The sequence below is a fragment of the Dendrobates tinctorius genome, unplaced genomic scaffold, assembly GCF_039654945.1.
Source record: "Dendrobates tinctorius isolate UK_male_01 unplaced genomic scaffold, ASM3965494v1 ptg000171l, whole genome shotgun sequence".
NCBI lineage: Eukaryota > Metazoa > Chordata > Amphibia > Anura > Dendrobatidae > Dendrobates > Dendrobates tinctorius.
Window position 1 is genome coordinate 12,612,508 of NW_027361838.1, and position 21,028 is coordinate 12,633,535.

The following is a 21,028-nucleotide window of genomic DNA, read 5'->3' on the forward strand; positions in this document are numbered from 1 at the left end:
AGTCCCTCACTACTTTCAAGGCCACACTCCCTGCGGTAAAACAAACCTACTTCTCATCTCTCATATCCTCCGTCTCACAACCCTAAACAGTTATTCAACACCTTCAATTCTCTCCTCTGCCCCCCCAGCACCTCCTCCCTCCCCACTCATCTCAGCTGAAGACTTTGCCCCATTTTTCAAGGAGAAGATTGATAACATCAGAGACAGTTTTGGTCAACAACCCCCAGTGTCCTTCCTCCTAAATGACCTGCCCTCCTCATCCAAAACCAACTTCTCCACCATTACAGAAGATCAACTCTCCACTCTACTCTCAAGATCACATCTCACTGCCTGTGCACTTGACCCGATCCCATCCCACTTCATCCCAAACCTCACCACAGTCTTCATCCCAACCCCAACCCACCTCTTCAACTTATCACTAACAACTGGTGTTTTCCCCTCAAGCTGTAAACATGCCTCAAAAAACCCTCTCTTGACCTATCCTCTGTATCTAGCTATCACCCTATATCACTTCTCCCCTATGCCTCAAAACTACTGGAGCAACACGTCCATCTTGAACTGTCCTCCCACCTCTCTTCTTGCTCCCTCCTTGACCGATTACAGTCTGGCTTCTGGCCACACCACTCCACTGAAACTGCCCTAACTAAGGTCACCAATGACCTACTAGCCGCCAAGGAAAACCGACACTACTCTGTCCTCCTCCTCCTGAATCTGTCCTCTGCCTTTGACACAGTGGACCATTCCCTATTACTATAGACCCTCTCATCTCTTGGCATCACAGACCCTATCTTGGATAGCGTCATACCTAACAGACCGCTAACAGACCGGACATTCAGCGTCTCCCACTCGCACACCTCCTCCTCACCACGCCCCCATCCGTTGGAGTCCCACAAGGTTCAGTCCTAGGGCCCCTGCTCTTCTTCATTTACACCTTCGGCCTCGGACAGCTCATAGAATCTCATGGCTTTCAGTATCACCTCTATGCTGATGACAAAGATCTACATCTCTGGACCAGATATCACCTCCCTACTAAATAGAATCCCTCAATGTCTGTCTGCTATTTCATCCTCCTTCTTCGCTAGATTTCTAAAACTTAATTTGGACAAAACAGAATTAATCATCTTTCCCCCATGTCACGTGCCCCCCCCCCCAATGGACCTATCCATTAAAGTAAACGCCTGCCCACTCTCTCCAGTCCCACAAGCTCGCTGCCTCGGGGTTATCCTTGACACAGATTTCTCTTTCAAACCACATATCCAAGCCCTTTCCACTTCCTGCCGACTTCAACTCAAAAATATTTCACGGATGGGGGCGTGGCTATGGCAGTGACGTAGTAGGACGCACGCAGTGGAAGCTCCTGCCATCCTGATTAAAATACGGTCAGCAGGCTCTTGTCCTCGCCGCACACTCACCATTTTCTGACCCCTCTGGACTCGGGGTCGCTCCGGGACCCCTGCGGTAGAGCGGGGCTGGACATTTGGGAGCCGGCGGCCCTAGAAACCTGGGCAGCTGGCGGGGCCTGCAGGGAGCGGCAGCCATCTTGGAGGCGCGCGCTCTGCTGAAGAGAGACGCGACCCGAGCTTCATCACTGCAGCGCTGAGGGAGCAGGACGGTGAGCTGAAAATTTAACTATTTGTGAGGGACAAGCGGTGTGAGCCCTGAAAAATTGGGCCCCGCGTCCCCCTCCTTACCATATTGCCTGCCCTGCGCCATAACTATTGGGGCCTGGATCCCTCCCTGGCTGTGGCCCCTGTGAGAGTCGCTCCCTGAGCAGTGGGAGCCCTTGCTTGCCGCCTGGGGTGGGACATTGCCTCCTTGTGAGATGCTACGGATCTGTGCTGTGCCTGGGTCCCTGCAATCACCCTCTGTGCATAATACCCTGTCTACCACCTTAATTTGGAGATCCCAAAGTGCATGATCTCTGCCCTCCATCTGTGCCCTATTGACTTTAAAATGAGTCGTTGCAAAGGGTCCGGAACGGCTGCAGAAAAACTAAAGGAATATGCCAGGATAGACCATGCTGAGGGCTCTAGATCTACAAAAAATAACCCCCCACAGGTTCAGCGTAAGATTCGCCCCTCTGAAGGTGGGGAGGAGTGTGAGCAGCGGGAATTAACCCTTAAGCAGGCGTCTGAACAACTTATGCAGGCCATCTCCTTGACCAGGACGTCTCTGACTGGGAAGATAGAGGATGTATATAATGAAGTGGGACGCCTCCGGCAAGATATGCAAGCCATGAAGGGCCACATTACGGAAATGGAGAGACGCGGGTATCCCAGGTGGAGGACACCATCACACCCATGGAGGCTAAACTAACTAAAGTGGCGGGTTCCATTAATGCGTGGAGGCAAAAAGCAGATGACCTGGAAAATAGGATGCGTCGAAATAACATCCGAATTATTGGCCTGCCGGAGCGATTGGAGGGACAACATCCGGAGCAATTCCTAGAAGATTGGCTTAAAACCACTTTGGGCGACGAATTCTCCTCGATCTTCGCGGTGGAGAGGGCTCACAGAGTCCCTACTAGGCCTCTTTGTCCGGGAGCCCCACCTAGACCCCTTATGGCGCGCATTCTCAACTGCAGGGATAGAGACGTGGTTTTACGACTGGCACGGCAAAAGAGCCCTATCAAGTTCAACAATGCCACGATCTCGATCTTCCCGGATTTCTCTGCGGAACTCCAGAGACAACGGGCGCAGTTTATGGAGGTCAAAAGACGTCTGCGGGAGAGGAGTGTCGTGTACTCGATGATTTACCCGGCCCGGCTCCGGGTGGTCCACGGGGGTTCTACCTCGTTTTTTACAGATCCGGCGGAGGCGGCAGAGTGGCTGAGATCCCATGGAGGGTCTGCTGAAAAGGAATCCTAATGCATCTATTGTCACATGTTGTTCCTTGTTTATTTACTTTGTTTTTTTTCCATAGAGGTTTTTAGTATTTTTTCTTAGGTTGTAACCGCAGTCGACAACAATTTCAGTCTACAGGTGATGTCTCTAAATTTTGCCCGGGTAATACCATGCACCATGTTCAGAGTAGCAAAGTATGGGGTCGGAGTTAATATATATGACATGGAACATGAGGGGAATAAAAACACCTCGAAAAAAGATCAAGGTTTTTTCACAGGTCAGACATTATCGCCCTCACATTGTGGCCTTGGTGGAGACACACCTGACTAGGGATACGGTACGGTGCGTGCAGAAACCCTGGGTACAATGGTCTGCCCATACATTTCACACCAGCTATTCCAGAGGGGTCTCGCTGTTGGTTCGCTGTTGGTACATAAAGACGTCAGATGGGAGGCGAGGGAAACTCGGAGGGACCCTGAGGGTCGTTTTGTTTTTGTCCACGCATTGGTGAACACCAGGAAATATGTAGTCCTATGTATTTATAACCCCCCTCCAGCTCGTATATCCATCTTGCAGAAAGCAATGAGTTTTGCCCTTAACTACCCAGACGTGGATGTTATTTGTATGGGCGATTTTAATATGGTTATGATTAACCGTCTGGATAAATTGAGGCTGGATGATGTGGCGACCGAGGGGTCCTCCCCAGCGACTACAACCCCGTTGTCATCATTTATGGAGGGTGGCGGGTGGTTGGATTTGTGGAGGATGTGTGACCCTGAGTTAAGGGAGTACACTTGTCACTCATCCACCAAACGCTCTCTATCACGCATAGACTATATATTCGGTTCTGGCGGTCTAGCAATGTGGGTGGCTGATATAGAACATGGAAGTAGAGGGATCTCAGACCATAGTCCGGTCGTCCTTAAACTTAAATATGGGCAGGTAAACAGCGGGATAGCTTGGAAGTTAAATCCATTCTGGTTAAAACTGATGGGATCTCTGGACAGAACGATTGATCAGTTAAATTGCTTCATCGCGTCCCACCCGGAGCCCCAGGATATTAATTTATTCTGGGATGCCCTTAAGGAATACCTGAGGGGCTGTTTGTTCTCCACGATCTCTTATATTAAGCGGGTTACCGCGGGGAAAGATGACGAGGTGGAGCAACAACTGAAAGATGCGGAGGCAGTATATATATCTGGCCAAACCAGTGGGAACAGGAGTGAGTGGCTGGCTGCCCAGAGGTTATATACTCGGCACGTGGACACTAAATCTGAGCGTAAATTGTTTTTTACTCGTCAATCCTATTTTGAATTGGGGAACCAAGCGGGCAGATTTTTGGCCTACCTGGTGCTCCAACATAACACCTCTAATATGATTTTGCAAATTCGCAAGGTGGACGGTACACTGGTGTCTTCGACCGAGGATATTCTCGGCTGTTTTCAGGATTACTACAGGTCTCTATATATATCTAAAAGTGACTTTGATACTTTAGGGTGCTTAGACTATTTGTCAGATATATCATTTCCCACAGATCCTTAGCAGCGGGCTCTAATGAACGCTGAGTTTACTCCAGAAGAGATAGATAACTCTATGACAGACATGGCTTCTGGGAAGGCCCCTGGGCCTGATGGGTTACCTATTGAATTATATAGGAAGTACCCGGATATATTGATGCCACTCCTGGTAAAGGTCTTTCAGGGAATATGGGAGGGGAACTCTATGCCTGAGTCCTTTTACGGGGCTAATATCATAGTGCTTCGGAAGGAGGGGAAGGACCCTTTAGAATGTGGATCCTATCGTCACATTTCATTAGTGAATGTGGACTATAAAATTTTTACCAAGATTCTAGCTACCTGGCTGAATTCCATTATATTGAATCTCATACATCCGGATCAAACGGGCTTTATGCCTGGCAAAAGCACCTCTATTAACGTCAGAAGAGTCCAGTCAATAGTCCAATATAGCTCCCTGGTACCAGACAACAGATGGGCATTGGCATCGTTGGATGCGGCCAAGGCTTTTGACTCTCTTGAATGGCCTTTCCTTTCCGCATGTTTGCAGAGGTATGGCTTTGGCAATCAATTTATAACATGGATCAAAATATTATACATGAAACCTAAGGCCCGTATTGTAATAAATAATTCTGTATCTGAGTCTTTCGCATTGCATAGGGGAACTCATCAGGGCTGCCCTCTTTCCCCGGCTCTCTTCGCTCTTTCGATTGAGGCACTAGCAATACGTATAAGGTCCTTCCCCAATATCCGAGGTATAGATATAGCAGGCAGGGTAGACACCATTGGCCTATATGCCAAAGACATGGTGATATTCTTGAATAATGTGGAAGAAACTTTGCCGCAGGTGATATCCCTAATAGATAAATTTAGTAAATATTCAGGTTTACATATAAATTGGGAAAAATCTGCCCTTTTACCCCTTTCCCATGCTCCGATTCCCCAGCTAGAGGCTCTCTCTTCGCTGCCTATTGTATATAGTTTTAAATATTTGGGTATCTACATCTCTAATAATAGTACACTTGATCTACAACTTAAAGTCCACCCGCTGCTGGAGCTAGTTAAAGCTAAATTTGCGTCTTGGAGTAGGCTCCCACTATCTGTGGCTGGACGCATTAACCTGGTTAAAATGATATTACTTCCTAAACTTAGGTACCGCTACCGCACTGTGCTGGAGCGAGTAGCTAAGTCCTTTTTTGTTAATCTTAATTCTCTGGTCACGTCCTTTATTTGGCGGAAAACTAGGTCCAAACTTAAATTGTCCACTTTACAAAAACCAAAGAAGGAAGGTGGGGTGGCGCTGCCAGATTTTTTCCTGTACTACTTAGCTGTTCAGGCTAAAGCTTTAAATAAATGGATGCCAGGTAATTGCCTCCCTAATTCTGAAAGCCACCTACTCCACGCTGCACAAGCGGATTGCCCATTGGGTTTCCTTGAGTTGGAAAAAACTAATGCTCCACGTCTGCTACCCCTGCTCCAGCTGGCTCTATTAATATGGAGGCAAATTAAGAAGGTAATAGGGTTTAAAGATGTTGTAGCTGAAATGCCCCTGTGGAGTAATAACTATTTTTCGGAGCTACTGAATCACCCATCCGCCGTTTTTTGGGCTCAGTATGGCATTTCTTCAGTGGGAGACTTGTATGACCAGGGGACCTTAAAGTCTTTTGAACAGTTACAAGCCGCGCATGATATTCCAAGTCTCAATTTTTTCGCTATTTACAGCTGAGATCGGCTCTACAATCACACATGAGGGATAGGGGTGTGGACCGTACTATTACCTTTGATAGGAATTCTTAATTCACAGGGTCCCCAGGGTCTTATATCCTCCTTGTACACATATATGCTGTCAGTAGGGGCAGAATCGGCCATAAGCTCTATAAGGATGAAGTGGGAACTTCTCATCCCTGAAGCACAAAGAGAGGAGTGGGAGGAGATTCTGGAGTCTCCGATTGGAGTATCACCATCTATCAATAACAGAATGATACAAATGTATATAATAAATCAATCATATTTGACTCCGTTGCGACTTTTTAGGATGGGTAGGCTTCAATCATCAGAATGTATGCGATGTCACTCGCCAGATGCTGATTTTATCCATATGGTATGGCAATGTCTCACTATTCTACACTACTGGAGAGAGGTGACCACATTACTGACGTCCTTGATGCAGGCCCCTGTCCCTCTAGAGCCATTGATTTGCTTGTTTGGGGTATGGGAGGAGGAGACTTGGGATCGATATGCTGGGGTCTTCTTGCGCGAGACGCTGTTTATGGCGTGGAAAGTGCTGGCACTGAGGTGGATGGGGGGCTCAGATCCTTCTCTTAGATTTTGAATCAAGTTGGTGAATTCGGTTGTTCCATATGAGCGTACGTTATATCACAACAGGGGATGTCCGAGTAAGTTTGAAAAGATCTGGGAGAGGTGGAATTCCTCTCACCTTACTCTACAAAACTGAGACATCACGCACGACACAATGTGATATAGGAACCAAGCTGCGGAAATAGTAGATGTTAGTTGAGATAGTGGTAGATGTAGTTTAGGAGTTTTAGTTAGCTCTTACTGTTACATGACATGACAAGGTTTGTGAAATTTAAATTAAAGTGATATATGTATGGGGAAATACATAAACAGTTATCCTTTAAATATGTTCGGATGGAAATGTACACGTTACCTTGTTTATTTGTAAGAGTGTGCAATTTCTTTGTATTCTGTTATCACAACCCATTGTGTATGATGTGCATTCTTTGTACTAATAAACGAATTAAAAAAAAAAAAAAAATTTTCACGGATCCATACATTCCTCAACCAAGAATCTGCAAAAACCCTAGTCCATGCCCTCATCATCTCCCGCCTTGACTACTGCAACCTCCTGCTATGTGGCCTCCGCTCTAACACTCTCACACCCCTCCAATCTATTCTAAACTCTGCTGCCCGACTAATCCACCTGTCCCCCCTCTATTCCCCAGCCTCTCCCTTCTGTCAATCCCTGCACTGGCTTCCCATTACCCAAAGACTCCAGTTCAAAACCCTAACCATGACATAAAGCCATCCACAACCTGAGTCCTCCATACATCTGTGACCTCGTCTCTCGCTACCTGCACGAAACCTCCGATCCTCACAAGATCTTCTGTACTCCCCTCTTATCTCCTCTTCCCACAATGGCATACAAGATTTCTCCCACGCATCCCCCCGACTCTGGACCTCTCTACCACAACATATCAGACTCGCCTACCATGGAAACCTTCAAAAGGAACCTGAATACCTACCTCTTCCGACAAGCCTACAACCTGCAGTAACCACCGATCCACCAAGCTGCTGCACGACCAGCTCTACCCTTGCCTACTGTATCTTCACCCATCCCTTGTAGATTGTGAGCCCTCGCGGGCAGGGTGCTCTCTCATCCTGTACCAGTCATGACTTGTATTGTTTAAGATTACTGTACTTGTATGTATTATGTATACCCCTCCTCACATGTAAAGCGCCATGGAATAAATGGCGCTATAAATAATAATAATAATCTCTCGTTCGGCGATGTAGGATCTTGCTTTGGCCGCTTCGGCTTCAGCATGAGCGACAGCAGCAAGCTCTACTAATGACGACCTGCTGGAGCTTGCTCGTGACCTCGTTTTGAGTGAGGATGTGCTTTTCCGAGACATTGTGCGTTTAGCTGTGTACTGCTGAGTATATTGGTGGGAAACTGAGTCTATATATGGCGGGCTTCTGTGTGGCGGGAAAGATATAGCACTACTTGGCGGGCTGCAGTAGCGTTCTGTGGCTGCTGTGATACCCGTATGCAGAGCAGTGTGGTAGCGGTCCCGTACAGTCTATGCAAACACCGCTTGCGACCGGCGGTCCTTTACTGAGTCCTGAGCTCTTATTCCTGTGGCTGCTGTAATACACGTATGCGGAGCAGTTTGGGTAATAGCGGCTCTGTACAGCCTGTGTAACCACCACCTGCGACCGGCGGTTCCTTTTTTACTGTTCTGCCTTCTTCCACGTATGACGCTGTGTGGATTCTACCATACGGCTTAACCTTTCATCTATTCCCAGAAACAAGACTGTATGGTCTATATTTATTGGGATGATATGGACAACAATAGGGATGATAACAGATGGTATAGTAGAACACAGTAGTAGATGAGATCAGGAGTTGTTGTACAAAGTTGTAGGTGATATCAGAGATTGTTGAACACAATGTGGAAAATTCAGGTAAAAATTACAAGAGACAGATAATACAGCATGTCAGTACTGACAGGCAGTGTACAATACACAAGTACTGGCAGGTAGTAGCAATGCAGGGTATTATCACAACAGTAGCAATGATACAGGATGCTATTGTCATGTATTATATAAGAGCTGGGCAGTTTAACATACACAGCAGCAAAGGAGAAAGATAACGAACACACTAATGACTGCCAGCTTTACACTCACTGAACAGAGAATGCATAACTAGAGGATGCTTATAACAAACATGCAGTGAAATAACATCACAGGAACTGAGCATGCAATGCAAACTTCATAGGTGGCTGCATTATGGCTGCTAACAGAGATGCATAACTAATAATTGCATTATCCTTACCGGAATCCGCTTGTTATAAACAATGGTTTGCAAAGAACTGAGCTGAGCAGTTGTAAGCTACTCTGGAGACAGCTGGAAAAATGGTTACATGTTGTTGACCAGGCAGAAAGAAGGGGCTGTTCTGAACAATTAGCCATTTGGAGAAAAGAAAATTCCAAACACATGAATAAAAGGAGAAGGGCAAATTATAACACCTACAGACGATAGCTGGAACAGCACTTAAAAATATCTAGCTGCACAGAATGGGCAGAACAAAGCATTTTTACAAATTATTAGAAAGATCATTGGGACTTATAGAAGGGTAACAGTGAGGACTGCATTATCCTCTACTGTGGGAAGCAGGTTCAGCCATAATCTGTGACAGGTTTGACATTAAAGTGAACCTGTCACCAGATCTTCCCAATATAAAGTATGGCCAGAACCTTTCAGTCTTCTTTTCCAGCATTCTAGTGTGCTGTATGTATGTCCGAAATGCTCCCTACACAGCACAAAAAATACCTTTTTTATTATATTCATCTTTGGAGTGATCTGGTCTGATAGACGTCTCTGGTCATAATCCAGTGCCTCCTCTCTTCTTACTATCGTCGTCACCTTTCTGGCTTCATGTGGATGACGAGTCCAATGTCAGTTCTCCATCCTGCAAAGATCATAGCAAAGTATTGTTTTGCGTATGCATCGGCTTTACCTACAGGTCATCAGCACTCTTTGTCAGGTATAGAGAAGTGTGCCAGTGCAGTACCACTTTGGGGGACACTGTGTATGTGTGACATAGGATGTGTCGTCCACATGAAGCAGGTAAAGACAACAGCGATAGTAAGAAGAGGGAAGACGCTGGATCAAGACCAGAGATGACCATCGGACTTGACCGCGGCATCTTTAAGTATAATAACATGTCTTTTGTGTGCCTTGCAGAGCAGATTGGGACATACAAACACTATACTAGAATGCTGTAAAAGAGGGTTGGCCTTACTTTATATTTGGAAAACCTGGTGAAAAGTCCTTTAACTTCTTGGCTTCTAAGTTAGTTTTCCTTTATGCTTCTGATACAGCAGTGCATAGCTCTTTGTCTAACTGTTCTGTCTTTTACAGTATGTAATTTATTATACGTTGTGTGCAGAATAACTTACTATAGTGTAAAAAAAGGCGTTAACTTTAAGTTTGTCGCAAATGATGGATGAACCTTGTGTGGCTGTAAGTGAGGATGCCTTTAAAAGATCCTAGTAAGGCGTCAAGCCCAAAGCCCAATAAAGTTCCAGTAATCCATCACCTAATGGGCCACAAATTTTAATTAACCACCTTGTATAAAAATTGTACAATACATTAGTGACATAAAAGTTGCATGTTACTCTGCCATATTGTTAAACAATTAGTTTTATACAGCTATCTGTTAACCCCTTCATGACCGGAGGTATTTTCGGTTTTCGTTTTTTGCTCCCCTTCTTCCCAGAGCCATCACTTTTTTATTTTTCTGTCAATATGGCCATGGGGGCTTGTTTTTTGCGGGACAAGTTGTACTTTTGAAGGACACCATTGGTTTAAAAATATCGTGTACTGGAAAATGGGAAAGAAATTGAAAGTGCGGTGAAATTTTTTAAAAAAAGCATTCCCACAGTTTTTTTTGTTTTGCTTTTTTACTTTGTTCACTAAATGCTAAAACTGACCTGCCATCATGATTCTCCAGGTCATTTTGAGTTCACAGACACCAAACATGTCTAGGTTCTTTATTCAAGCGGTGAAAAAAAAAATTCCAAACTTTATTAAAAAAAACTAATTGCGCCATTTTCCAATAACCGTAGCATCTCCATTTTTCGTGATCTAGGACTGAGGGCTTATTTTTTCCGCTCCGAGCTGATGTTTTTAATAGCATTTTAGTGCAAATACAATGTTTTGATCTTTGAATGCAATGTTAGGGCGACCAAAAAAACGCAATTCTGGCGTTTTACTTTTTTTCTCGCTACACCGTTTAGCGATCAGGTTAATCCTTTTTTTTTTTTTTTTTTCTTGATAGATTGGGCGATTCTGAACGTGACGATACCTAATATATGTGTGTTTGTTTTTTTTTGTTTTATTTTGAATGGGGCGAAGGGGGGGTGAGTTGAACTTTTATATAATTTTTTTTATATATATATATTTAAAAAAAAAAATTTTACTTTTGGAATGCTTCAATAGTTTCCATAAGAGACTAGAAGCTGCCATAATCCGATCAGCTCTGCTTCATACAAGCGATGATCAGATCCAGGAGACCTCTGGTTATCATGCCAACCCATCGGGGGTCACCGATGGGCGGATTTCCATTGCAGTTGCAGGAATCGCATGTTAAATGCCGCTGTTAGCGTTTGACAGCGGCATTTAACGGGTTGATAGCCACGGGTGGATCGCGATTCCACCTGCGGCAGTTCCAGGCACATGTCAGCTGTTCAAGAGTGCTGACGTGCTGGGAAAGATGTGTGCTCCATGCCGGAGATCACGTCAAAGGTAGGGAGTCCAACATGGGCATACTATTATGAACAATATTGGAAAGGGGTTAAAGAACCCATTTACTTTCAACGCACTTTTGTTTTACAATTTTTTATATTTTTCTGGAAATAGCTGTTTTTTCAAATAATGGAGATTTTAACATTTGTTATTTGTTTATTGTTTATATTTTGTTCTTTTTTGCTTCCAAAATATATTTTAGGTATGACCCCAAAAAATACTAACAAAAGAACAGATGATCAGTTTAATCATCTTAATATGTCCGATTGTCCTGTTCCTTCAAAACGAGTAAAAAGAGATACATTAAGAAGAACCAGATAAAGAGAAGAAAAGTTAAAAGGTACTTGTGTCATGCAGCATTATATCTGTGTGCTGTTGTACATGTTGACCACGTGTGTAAGGCAACAACCCTTCTGAGATAAATAAAAGCAATCTACTCACAAATGTAACTCAGTTAATCAGGAATTTACACCACTTCGGAATGGGTTGCAATGTTAAAATCTGCATAAAATACATTACACATCCCTTGTGTGCATGTTAACTGGATTTTTGCATTCTTATTTTCTCGTGGGGCGTAAAAAGTTTACAAAATTCTTTTTACAGCTATTACTGTGCAGTAAATATAGCATGATAACTTTTTTGCAGGTCAAATTGTTGTAATTTTCTTTAATTTTGGGTACATAAGACTTGCAAGAAATTGGGTTTTTGTCTTATGGTCATTTGTTTTTGTTTTTTGTAACAAGTTGATCAACATAGAACAGCCTATGGGGAAAGTGTTAGAGGAAGCTATACCCAGTTTCTGTATTTGAGAAAAAAAACTGACCCTATAAAAAAATCCAAATGTTGTGTGTGTAAACTTGTAGTATTTTACTAAGGATTTTAAAGTTACATTTGGTGATAACATTTTTGAATTGATGTAAAACACTATGTGAAAAGCATTGAAAAATGAAGAATTGTGTGTGTGTGCATCTTGTCAACAATTGTCTATACTTTTTCCATCTTGTCTGTGCACTTATACCGTATATACTTGTGTATAATCCGACCCGTGTATAAGCCGACCCCCTAATTTTGTCACAAAAAACTGGGAAAACTTATTGGCTCACGTATAAGCCTAGGGTTAATGGTGGTCCAAGAAGATGCTCCGTAAATACCCCCCATATGTTGCTGCACAAGGGTTAATGCTGGTCCAAGAAGATGCTCCATAAATACCCCCCATATGCTGCTGCTCAACGGTTAATGGTGCCCCCTATGCTGCTGTACAAGGGTTAATGCTTCCCCATAAGATGCTCCATAAATACCCCCATAATATGCTGCTCCATAAATGCCCCCCATAATATACTGCTGCACAAGGGTAAATGCTGCCCCATAAGATGCTCCATAAATACCCCCATATGCTGCTGCACAGGGGTTAATGCTGCCCCATAAGATGCTCCATAAATACCCCTTATTTGCTGCTGCTGCTGCAATAAAAAAAAAAAAATGACATACTCACCTCTCCGTCGCTGGGGGGCCAGATGCCGGTGTCCTGAGCCCCCTGCACTGGCGATATTTACCGGTTCCTGTTCCATCGCTCTGTCTCCCGGGTCTCGGCAGTGACGTTCAGCAGAGGGCACGCACTGACTACGTCATCGCGCCCTCTGACCTGAATGTCACAGCAGGAGGACCCGGAGACAGCGGTGCAAGGTGATGGAACGAGGACAGGTGAATATTGTTCTGCCCCTGTCATACTCACCCCCTCCTGGCGCACGGTCTTCTCTGCAGCCCTTGCTTCTCAGTTGGTCGTCTGCTTCCTGCGTTCAGCGGTCACGTGGTACCGCTCATGAAACTCATAAATATGCGCATATTCATGAGTTTAATGAGCGGTACCACATGACCGCTGAACGCAGGAAGCAGACAACATTGGGAGAAGCAGGGGCTGCAGAGACGTGCCAGGAGGGGGTGAGGGTGAGTATGGTCTCTGATCCCCTGCCCACCCCTGGTATATAACTCGCGTATAAGCCGAGAGGGGACTTTTAGCCCCAAAAAATGGGCTGAAAATCTCAGCTTATACACGAGTATATACGGTAAATCTTTTCTGGAAATAATCTAATTCAAATCATTCGTAAGTACTTGTTTTTGCTCTGACGTAGATGTGCATTTTCTGTCTTAATGTTTGGTTCACTTCTCACTTTTCCCCCCACAGATTGGAAAATGGTCAAAGTCTCATTTCCATTTAGGTTCCCAGGAGACAAAAAGATTAGAACTGCTCCTACATCTATTTTTGCTGGGGGTTTTGTAGTTCGCTATTATCTGTATTTTTATCGAAACCGTCAAGAAACCAATTAATGTTAGTATGAGTTCTGTATAGGATTCTTTGGACTATTTTGTAAATGTAAGTATGTAATGTCTCACTTTGCATGTGCAGATCTGTTAATTATGCCATGAGAAGTTTAATACATTCCTTTCAGACATGCTGATACATTGCCAGTTTTCTGTATTGAACTTTTGAATTTGGTTTTTCTAATAGAAATCATATGCAAGAAATTGCTAATGGTCAATCATATACGCTACAGTATTTATTTAAGACCCTTAAAGGGATCCTGTTACCAGCAAAAATGCTATTAACCTGCAGATATGGGGTTATTCTTCAGGTTAATAGCATTACTAACCTGCCCGGCGCCTGCATATAGCCGAAAGCTGCGGGGAGAAAATTAACTTTTTTCTCCTCTGCAGCATTCAGTTTCAGTCATGGGGGTGGCTTCGGGGCTGGTTCAGTAACCGCTTTGAGAATACATAGAGGCGGCTGTAACCGGGGGCACGGTCCCCCGGCGACTGAAACTAAATACAGCCGGAAAGAATAAAGTTAATTTTCTCCTCCCAACATTTGGCTACATGCACCACTGGGCAGGTTAGTAATGCTATTAACCAGCAGATGCCTCCACTACCCATATCTGCATGTTAAAAGCATTTTGCTGGTGACAGATTCCGTTTAAAATCAGAGTGAACTTTTTTTTTTTTTTTTAAGGAAAAAATTGTTCATTTAGTTTTAAATTACCAGCATTTGCAATATTTTTTTTCCCTTTTATTCGCTCTATGTTCTGGACATTTATACCATTTTAGATCATATTGGTTTAGTCCCATTTCTTTTATAGTTTTTCTAAAAATATTCAAGTTTTGTTCATCTTTCTCAATTCCTGCAAATGGTTATTTGTGTAATTTAAGATCACTTAGATTAGTAAACTAGCAAAAACCTGGAATGCTATATTTTACACTTACTATTTTTAAGACTTTGTTTTCTAAGGTAGTTTAAAAAAAAGTGTCTTCATTTTCAAAGACAAATGGTGTCTTCATTTTCAAAGACAAATGCTCCTTATTTTGTAAAATCTTTATTTTAAGTTTTGAAAAAGATTTTTATTAATAAACGCTTATGAATTTGAGTCATATTTTTCAATAAAATGTCAGACCTTGCATGAGTAGTTTTATTAGTAAACAAAAATCTATTGAAATGGTAAATTGAAATGTAAAAAGCATTTTAGTCATTTCTGCTGATATATTAAATCCTCCCGTTTTACTGCGCTATGTACCGTATTTTTCGGATTGTAAGACGCACTTTTTTTCCCCCCAAATTTGGGAGGGGTGGAATGGGGGTACATCTTATAATGTGGATATACCTTACCAGCCGTGGTGGAGCAGGGTCCCAGGGTCGTTGCTGGAGGAGGAAAGAGTGGCACGTTGCTGCAGGCTGGGATGAGGGGGTGTTCCGTTGTGCGCCGCTGCAGGTGAAAATGGCTGGGGTTCGGGGGGGCTCCACTGGTATTTTGTGAAAGCCCGGAGCCCCCTGCATATCTATTACTGCGATGTGGTGGCCTCCGGGAAAATGGCCGCTGGGGAGGGTGCATGCTCAGATTGAGATCTCGGCAACAAGGGATTATGAGTAGAGTTGAGCGATACCGTCCGATACTTCAAAGTATCGTATCGGATGGTATCGGCCGATCTTTAAAAAAAGTATCGGTATCGCCGATTCCGATACCGGAAGTCCCATTCAAGTCTATGGGACTTCCGGTATCGGAATAAGAAAAACCCTTTCCTGCCCTTGTACAGCCTCTCTGGGGTCTGTACGGGCCTTTCGGGGGGCTGTGCCGGCCTGCCAGGGGGTCTGTGCAGGCTCCGGTGGTCTGTGCCGGCCTGCCGGGGGGCTGTGCCGGCCTGCCGGTGGTCTGTGCAGGCTCCGGTGGGCTGTGCCGGCCTGCCGGGGGGCTGTGCAGGCTCCGGGGGGCTGTGCCGGCCTGCGGGGGGGCTGTGCCGGCCTGCCGGTGGTCTGTGCAGGCTCCGGGGGGCTGTGCCGGCCTGCCGGGGGGCTGTGCCGGCCTGCCGGTGGTCTGTGCAGGCTTCGGGGGTCTGTGCAGGCATCGTCCGATGGGACTACAAGTCCCATCGGGCGATGCCTGCTACCATGACAGTGATTGACACATTAGCCAATGATGGGACAGTAATAGTCCTATCATCCGGCTAATGTGTTCAATGTAAAAAAAAAAAAAAAATTACATGCTACATACATACAACATGCATACTACATACATGCTACATTCATACTACATACTACATACATGCTACATACATGCTACATTCATACTACATAAATACTACATGCAACATACATACTACATATATACTACATACATACTACATATATACTACATGCATGCTACATACATACTGCATGCTACATACATACTACATGCTACATACATACTACATGCTACATACATACCACATATATACTACATACATACTACATACATACTACATACATGCTACATACATAACACATATATAGTACATGCTACATGCATGCTACATACATACTACATGCTACATACTACATATATACTACATGCATGCTACATACATACTACATGCTACATACTACATATATACTACATGCATGCTACATACATACTACATGCTACATACATACTACATATATACTACATGCATGCTACATACATACTACATGCTACATACATACTACATATATACTACATGCATGCTACATACATACTACATGCTACATACATACTACGTATATACTACATGCATGCTACATACATACTACATGCTACATACATACCACATACATACTACATGCATGCTACATGCTACATATATACTACATATATACTACATGCATGCTACATACATACTACATGCTACATACATACTACATATATACTACATACATACTACATGCATGCTACATACATACTACATACATACCACATACATACTACATACATACTACATGCTACATACATTCATACATATATACTACATGCATGCTACATACATACTACATATATACTACATGCATGCTACATACATACTGCATGCTACATGCATGCTACATACATACTACATACATACTACATGCTACATACATACCACATATATACTACATACATACAATACATTCATACAATACATACATAGACATACAGTACATATAACATAGAGTAACATACTTACCAATACTTGTCACATTGTTCCCCGAAGCCATTGTCTTTTCCGGAATAAATATTAACATAACAAACCACAAAAATACTCACCCACGATCCGAAGCAGTCCACGAGTGTGTCCCACGACGATCTTGGGTAGAGAACTGCAGCATCAGCTGATGCTGCCGTTCTCTACGGGCTGCAGGAATCCAATGACGGAAGGTAGGTATCCTTCCGCACTGTATTCCTCCGCCACTTAAAAAAAAAAAAAAGTCCCTAGTCTCACTTTATGCCATTGCTGTGTGGGAAATTCCCACACAGCAATGGCATAAAGTGAGACTAGGGACTTTTTTTTTTTAAGTGGCGGAGGAATACAGTGCGGAAGGATACCTACCTTCCGTCATTGGATTCCTGCAGCCCGTAGAGAACGGCAGCATCATCTGATTCTGCAGTTCTCTACCCAAGATCGTCGTGGGACACACTCGTGGACTGCTTCGGATCGTGGGTGAGTATTTTTGTGGTTTGTTATGTTAATATTTATTCCGGAAAAGACAATGGCTTCGGGGAACAATGTGACAAGTATTGGTAAGTATGTTACTCTGTTATATGTACTGTATGTCTATGTATGTATTGTATGAATGTATTGTATGTATGTAGTATGTAGCATGCATGTAGTATATATGTAGTATGTAGCATGCATGTAGTATATATGTAGTATGTATGTAGCATGCATGTAGTATGTATGTGGTATGTATGTAGCATGTAGTATGTATGTAGCATGTAGTATGTATGTAGCATGCATGTAGTATATATGTAGTATGTATGTAGCATGTAGTATGTATGTAGTATGTATGTAGTATGTATGTGGTATGTATGTAGCATGTAGTATGTATGTAGCATGCATGTAGTATGTATGTAGTATGCATGTAGTATGTATGTGGTATGTATGTGGTATGTATGTAGCATGTAGTATGTATGTAGCATGCATGTAGTATATATGTAGTATGTATGTAGCATGTATTATGTATGTAGTATGTATGTAGTATGTATGTGGTATGTATGTAGCATGTAGTATGTATGTAGCATGTAGTATGTATGTAGCATGCATGTAGTATATATGTAGTATGTAGTATGTATGTAGTATGTATGTGGTATGTATGTAGCATGTAGTATGTATGTAGCATGCATGTAGTATGTATGTAGCATGCATGTATGTATGTAGCATGTAGCATGCATGTAGTATGTATGTAGTATGTATGTAGTATGTATGTAGCATGCAGCATGTATGTAGCATGTATGTAGCATGTATGTAGTATGTATGTAGTATATATGTAGTATGTATGTAGCATGTAGTATGTATGTAGCATGTAGTATGTATGTAGTATTTTTTTTTTTTTAACATTTAACACATTAGCCGGATGATGGGACTACTACTGTCCCATCATTGGCTAATGTGTCAATCACTGTCATGGTAGCAGGCATCGCCCGATGGGACTTGTAGTCCCATCGGACGATGCTTGCACAGACCCCCGGACATCAGCACAGCCCCCCGGCAGGCCGGCACAGCCCCCCGGCAGGCCGGTACAGACCCCCACAGGGTGCACAGACCACCGGCAGGCCGGCACAGCCCCCCCGGCAGGCCGGTACAGACCCCCACAGGGTGCACAGACCACCGGCAGGCCGGCACAGCCCCCCGGCAGGCCGGTACAGACCCCCACAGGGTGCACAGACCACCGGCAGGCCGGCACAGCCCCCCGGCAGGCCGGTACAGACCCCCACAGGGTGCACAGACCACCGGCAGGCCGGCACAGCCCCCCGGCAGGCCGGTACAGACCCCGGGCAGTCCACACAGCCCCCCGGCAGGCCGGCACAGCCCCCCGGCAGGCCGGCAGAGACCCCCGGAAGGCCCGAAATGACGGCGCATCATGATGCGCGCACACACCGCGCATCATGATGACGTCAGGCCGTCAATCAACTGAACTTCCGATGCCGAATTCCGATATTGAAAAAATATCGGAAGTCGGTATCGGAATTCCGATACAGCAAGTATCGGCCGATACCCGATACTTGCGGTATCGGAATGCTCAACACTAATTATGAGGCTCGAAACCACGCCCATCGAACCGGATTGAGAAGATTACCATGCAGCGCAGGAGAAATTAACCCCTTAAAGGGAATCTGTCACCCTTTTTTTCCCCTATTAGCTGCCGGCATAGACACCGGGGGCTTATCTACAGCATTCTGTAATGCTGTAGATAAGCCTCCAATGTAACCTGAAAGAGAAGAAAAACACATTATATTATACTCACGGAGGTGGGCGGTCCGGTCCGATGGGTGTTGCGGTCCGGTGCCTCCCTTCTTCATGCGATGATGACGTCCTCTTCTCCCGTCCTGAAATGGCTCTGGGGCAGAGCAGAATTCTGCAGTGCGCAGGCGCCAGACCTCTCCCGACGCCTGCGCACTACAGGACTCTGCTCTGCCCTCAACAGGGCAGAGCAGTGCGCCTGCGCCGGAGCCATTACAGGACGGGAGAAGAGGACGTCATCGCATGAAGGGAGGTGCCGGACGGGACGGCGACACCCATCGGACCGGACCGCCCACCTCAGTGAGTATAATGTTATAGTGTTTTTCTTCTCTTTCAGGTTACATCGGAGGCTTATCTACAGCATTACAGAATGCTGTAGATAAGCCCCCGATGTCTATGCCGGCAGGTGAAAGGCCAAAAAAAGGGTGACAGATTCCCTTTAACGTTTGGTGCAGGCTCCGGCGATGAGCCCGCACCTTTTCCGGTACATGACAGCCGATCTGATCAGCTGTCCCATAACAGCCGCGGGTGAAATCGCAATTCACCCTCGGCTATTAACATGGAAGCGCAGGAAGCGCATCCTTTACTGCTCCCTTCGCCGCCCGTGTCACATTACCGCGGGTCGATAACGGGTTGGCATGACAACCCGTGGTCAGGAGAAGACCCCTGTGTTTGTCATTGCTGCATCGCTATGAGCACCACCTGGTGGTCGGCGCTCATGGCAAGTAAGTATTTCTGATACATAGACTATTAAAGCAAGTAAAAAAAAAGAAAAAAGTTTTTAAAAATATTAAAAAAAAAAAGGTTCAAATCACCCCTCTTTCGCCCCATTCAAAATTAAACAATAAATAAAATGAAACATACACATATTTGGCATCGCCGCTTTCAGAATCACCCGATCTATCAATATATGAAAAAGAATTAATTGACTCAGTGAACGGCGTAGCGAGGAAAAAAATCGAAACGCCAGAATTACGTTTTTTTGGTCGCTGTAACATTGCAATAAAATGCAATAACTGGCGATCAAAAGATCGTATCTGCACCAAAATGGTATCAATAAAAATGTCAGCTCGGCACGCAAAAAATAAGCCCTCACCTGGCCCCAGATCCCAAAAATTGGACAAGCTATGGGTCTTGGAAAATGGCAACTTTTCCCTTCACCCATGACAGCACCACCTGAGAGAGGGATCCGCCCCGCCAGGACAGGAACCTACCGAGACATAAGGGGCGGCACCTCTCCCCCACTCCAGTTGGGTTCCTGTCCTGGAAGGAACCCCACTGTCGACGGTGCCTGTCATGGGCAGAAAATGGACCCAGCCCCGTCCCGGCGCAGAAGAACAGGTATCTCACCTGCAGCGCCGGCCGTCGGGTGCTGGATGCGCAGTCCCCGGGCCCTCCGGGGTCCCGGGTTCGTGCGGGCGTCGGTGGGATCCCCGGGGTCTGCGGGAAGCCCCCACCACGCCGCCCTCCCCTCGCGCACGCCGCATCTCGATCCCCATAGCAGGGGAGAGACGCTGGCGTCTTCCGGCCGCTGACGTCTGCGGCGCATTGCATGCTGGGTGCGCCGACTGACGTCAGAGAAGGGCGACGGTGTAATGGAGCAGGTCACGTGCCCCGACGCAGCCTCCGAGTCCGGTACCCTTGATTTCGGGTGGTGAGTGATCTTCGTGAATGTTAGCATTTTTGTTAATAGGGCTTCTGTTGTGTGCTTCACCCTGTAGGAAAGGCCTAGGAAAGCGGGAAGCAAGAAGAACAATAGGGATTGTGCTATATGTAAATCTCCCCTAGCAAGAGATTGGCAAAAAGATTTCTGCGCTACGTGCATTCAGCGGACTATG

General features: G+C 44.9%; 1 protein-coding gene across 3 annotated transcripts in view; it reads left to right on the top strand.

The window, feature by feature from the left end:
- Positions 1 to 14,858, top strand: part of SMCHD1 (structural maintenance of chromosomes flexible hinge domain containing 1) — a 636,391-nt gene extending 621,533 nt beyond the window's left edge. For all 3 annotated transcript variants that reach the window (XM_073550884.1, XM_073550885.1, XM_073550886.1), the window contains 2 exons: positions 11,614 to 11,751; positions 13,594 to 14,858. In XM_073550884.1, coding sequence (XP_073406985.1) covers positions 11,614 to 11,732 — 119 coding nt within the window. In that variant the 3' untranslated portion in view covers positions 11,733 to 11,751; positions 13,594 to 14,858. The remainder of the gene's footprint in view (positions 1 to 11,613; positions 11,752 to 13,593) is intronic.
- Positions 14,859 to 21,028: the final 6,170 nt, after the last annotated feature.